This window comes from Frankliniella occidentalis, unplaced genomic scaffold, assembly GCF_000697945.3.
Source record: "Frankliniella occidentalis isolate FOCC.00 unplaced genomic scaffold, Focc_3.1 Scaffold58, whole genome shotgun sequence".
In the NCBI taxonomy this organism is placed as follows: Eukaryota; Metazoa; Arthropoda; class Insecta; order Thysanoptera; family Thripidae; genus Frankliniella; species Frankliniella occidentalis.
The window spans coordinates 207,916-209,817 of NW_026267188.1; the positions used below are offsets into that span (position 1 = coordinate 207,916).

The following is a 1,902-nucleotide window of genomic DNA, read 5'->3' on the forward strand; positions in this document are numbered from 1 at the left end:
CCCCTCCCTCTCCACTCCCTCCGACCCACCCGGACACCCGCGCCCTACCGCGCACACCGCCACCTCGCACCGCAAAAGGCAGAGTGTCAGCTTGTTACCAAAAGTTGGTCCTCGCGGCTCGTTTATAAATTACGTGCTCCCTTGGGGGAAGAAAGGGATGGTGGGCAAGAGGGTGTCCATGCCGCCGGGGCTCATCGTGGGGCTCAACATGGACATGGTTGGGGCTCACGGTGGGGCCCGAGCAGGGGACTTCTACCCGGTGGCTCTTCGTGGTGAGACTTCATTTTGGGACTCTGTGGTCTCTGGGTTTCCATTGTTTGACTCCAATCCTCTGGGACTACATGGTGGGACGACTTCATTCTCGGACTCCATGGTGGGTGTCTATGGTTGGGCCCACCGCGTGGCTTTCATGGGGGAGGAGGGGGAGGGGACTCATAGCACAACGCCCCGCACTCGGCTCCTCGTGGCCCATGGCGTACGGGGACCGGGGCCACTCGGCTCGACCCATAACGCATTAATCCGACAACGCAGTGCTAACAATGACCATCCCGACCCGACCCCCGTTCCATCCCACACCCCCTCTCTACCCCCTTCCCGCCAAACTCTTTGCCGTGCAGGCCGCCCAGCCCGGGCCGCCGCCCGGGACGGTTTTAGCGAGCGGCTGAGAGGGGGGAGGAGAGGGGCATAGAGGAAAAGTCGTGGTTTTGTCGTGTATTTCGTTGTGACTGAATGGGTCGCGCACAATAGAGCTGATTGGGGTGACCCAGGCAGCCTACCAGGCGCGTCGTGCGCACGAAGTGTGAGCGTGCGAACACGTGTGTGTTCGTCTGTTTGTGTGGACGCGCTGAGCGTCACTCCTCGGACACTTGCCGTCGTGGCGTCCTTCCCCGCTCAAACGGCGTCCTTTCCCTGATGTGTGCGCAGCTGCCAGGCGCTCGCCGTCAACGGCTCCACGTACTGCGAGTGGGACCGCAATGGCCTCGGCATCGACTACCAGGTCATCGCCGGCCCCGCCTTCATCCTGGTCTTCACCTTCATGGGCGTCATCCTGGGCATCGCCGCCGACCGCTTCAACCGGTGAGTCCGCGACCCGGCAGCCCAACTGGCGCGCGACGTTCAGTTTTAACTAAAACTCAATTTCCAGCGTATTTTTGAAAAATTGACATAATAGATTTGAATGCCGATTGCAGGGCGCGGATCCTCTCGGTGTGCTCCATCATCTTCTCCGTCGCCATCATCCTCACCGGTGCCGTCAAGGAGTACTGGCACCTCGTGCTGCTGAGAATCCTGCTGGCGGCCGGGTGAGCTGCCTTCCTCCTGTGTGTAGGTGTGTGCTTGCGCGAGCGAGCTTGCCGGGTCTAACGCTACATGTTCCTTGCCCCCAGGGAGTCGGCGTGCAACCCCATGGCAACTGGAATCCTATCCGACATCTTTCCTGAGGTGAGGTCGACTCTTCCCCGAGCCGGCGGACCCAGCGGGAAGGGGCCTGACCCACGCCCGCCGTCCGGGACGGGCCGGGCAGGCGGGCTTGAGCCCCGGGGAGATGACCTTCCCCTGGACGCGCCCCGCGCCCCGCAGGGCCGCGGGAAACTTGTGAATTTATGCCCTCCTCGCTGTCGTCCCCGGAAAAAAAGAAATCTACCCCCCCCCCATTTGGTTCCTTATGCCTTCCTCTCTTTGCTCTGCCGCCGCGCAGGAGAAGCGTGGACTCGTCATGGCCATCTTCAACTGGGGCATCTACGGCGGCTACGGCATCGCCTTCCCCGTCGGCCGCTACGTCACCGAGATGAACGCGTGGGGGCTGGTGAGTCTGGTGGGACAGTCGGGCCACGGGCGGACAGCGACACCGCCGGGAGGGAGGGAACCAGGACGGCTAAAATTACCGATATGAGCGCCACTATC

General features: G+C 62.3%; 1 protein-coding gene across 1 annotated transcript in view; it reads left to right on the forward strand.

The window, feature by feature from the left end:
- The window catches only part of LOC113207261 (D-xylose transporter-like), a 21,964-nt gene that overhangs the window by 17,544 nt on the left and 2,518 nt on the right, over positions 1-1,902 (forward strand). The window contains exons 4-7 of the mRNA XM_052267756.1: positions 925-1,077; positions 1,191-1,301; positions 1,386-1,440; positions 1,697-1,804. Coding sequence (XP_052123716.1) covers positions 925-1,077; positions 1,191-1,301; positions 1,386-1,440; positions 1,697-1,804 — 427 coding nt within the window. The remainder of the gene's footprint in view (positions 1-924; positions 1,078-1,190; positions 1,302-1,385; positions 1,441-1,696; positions 1,805-1,902) is intronic.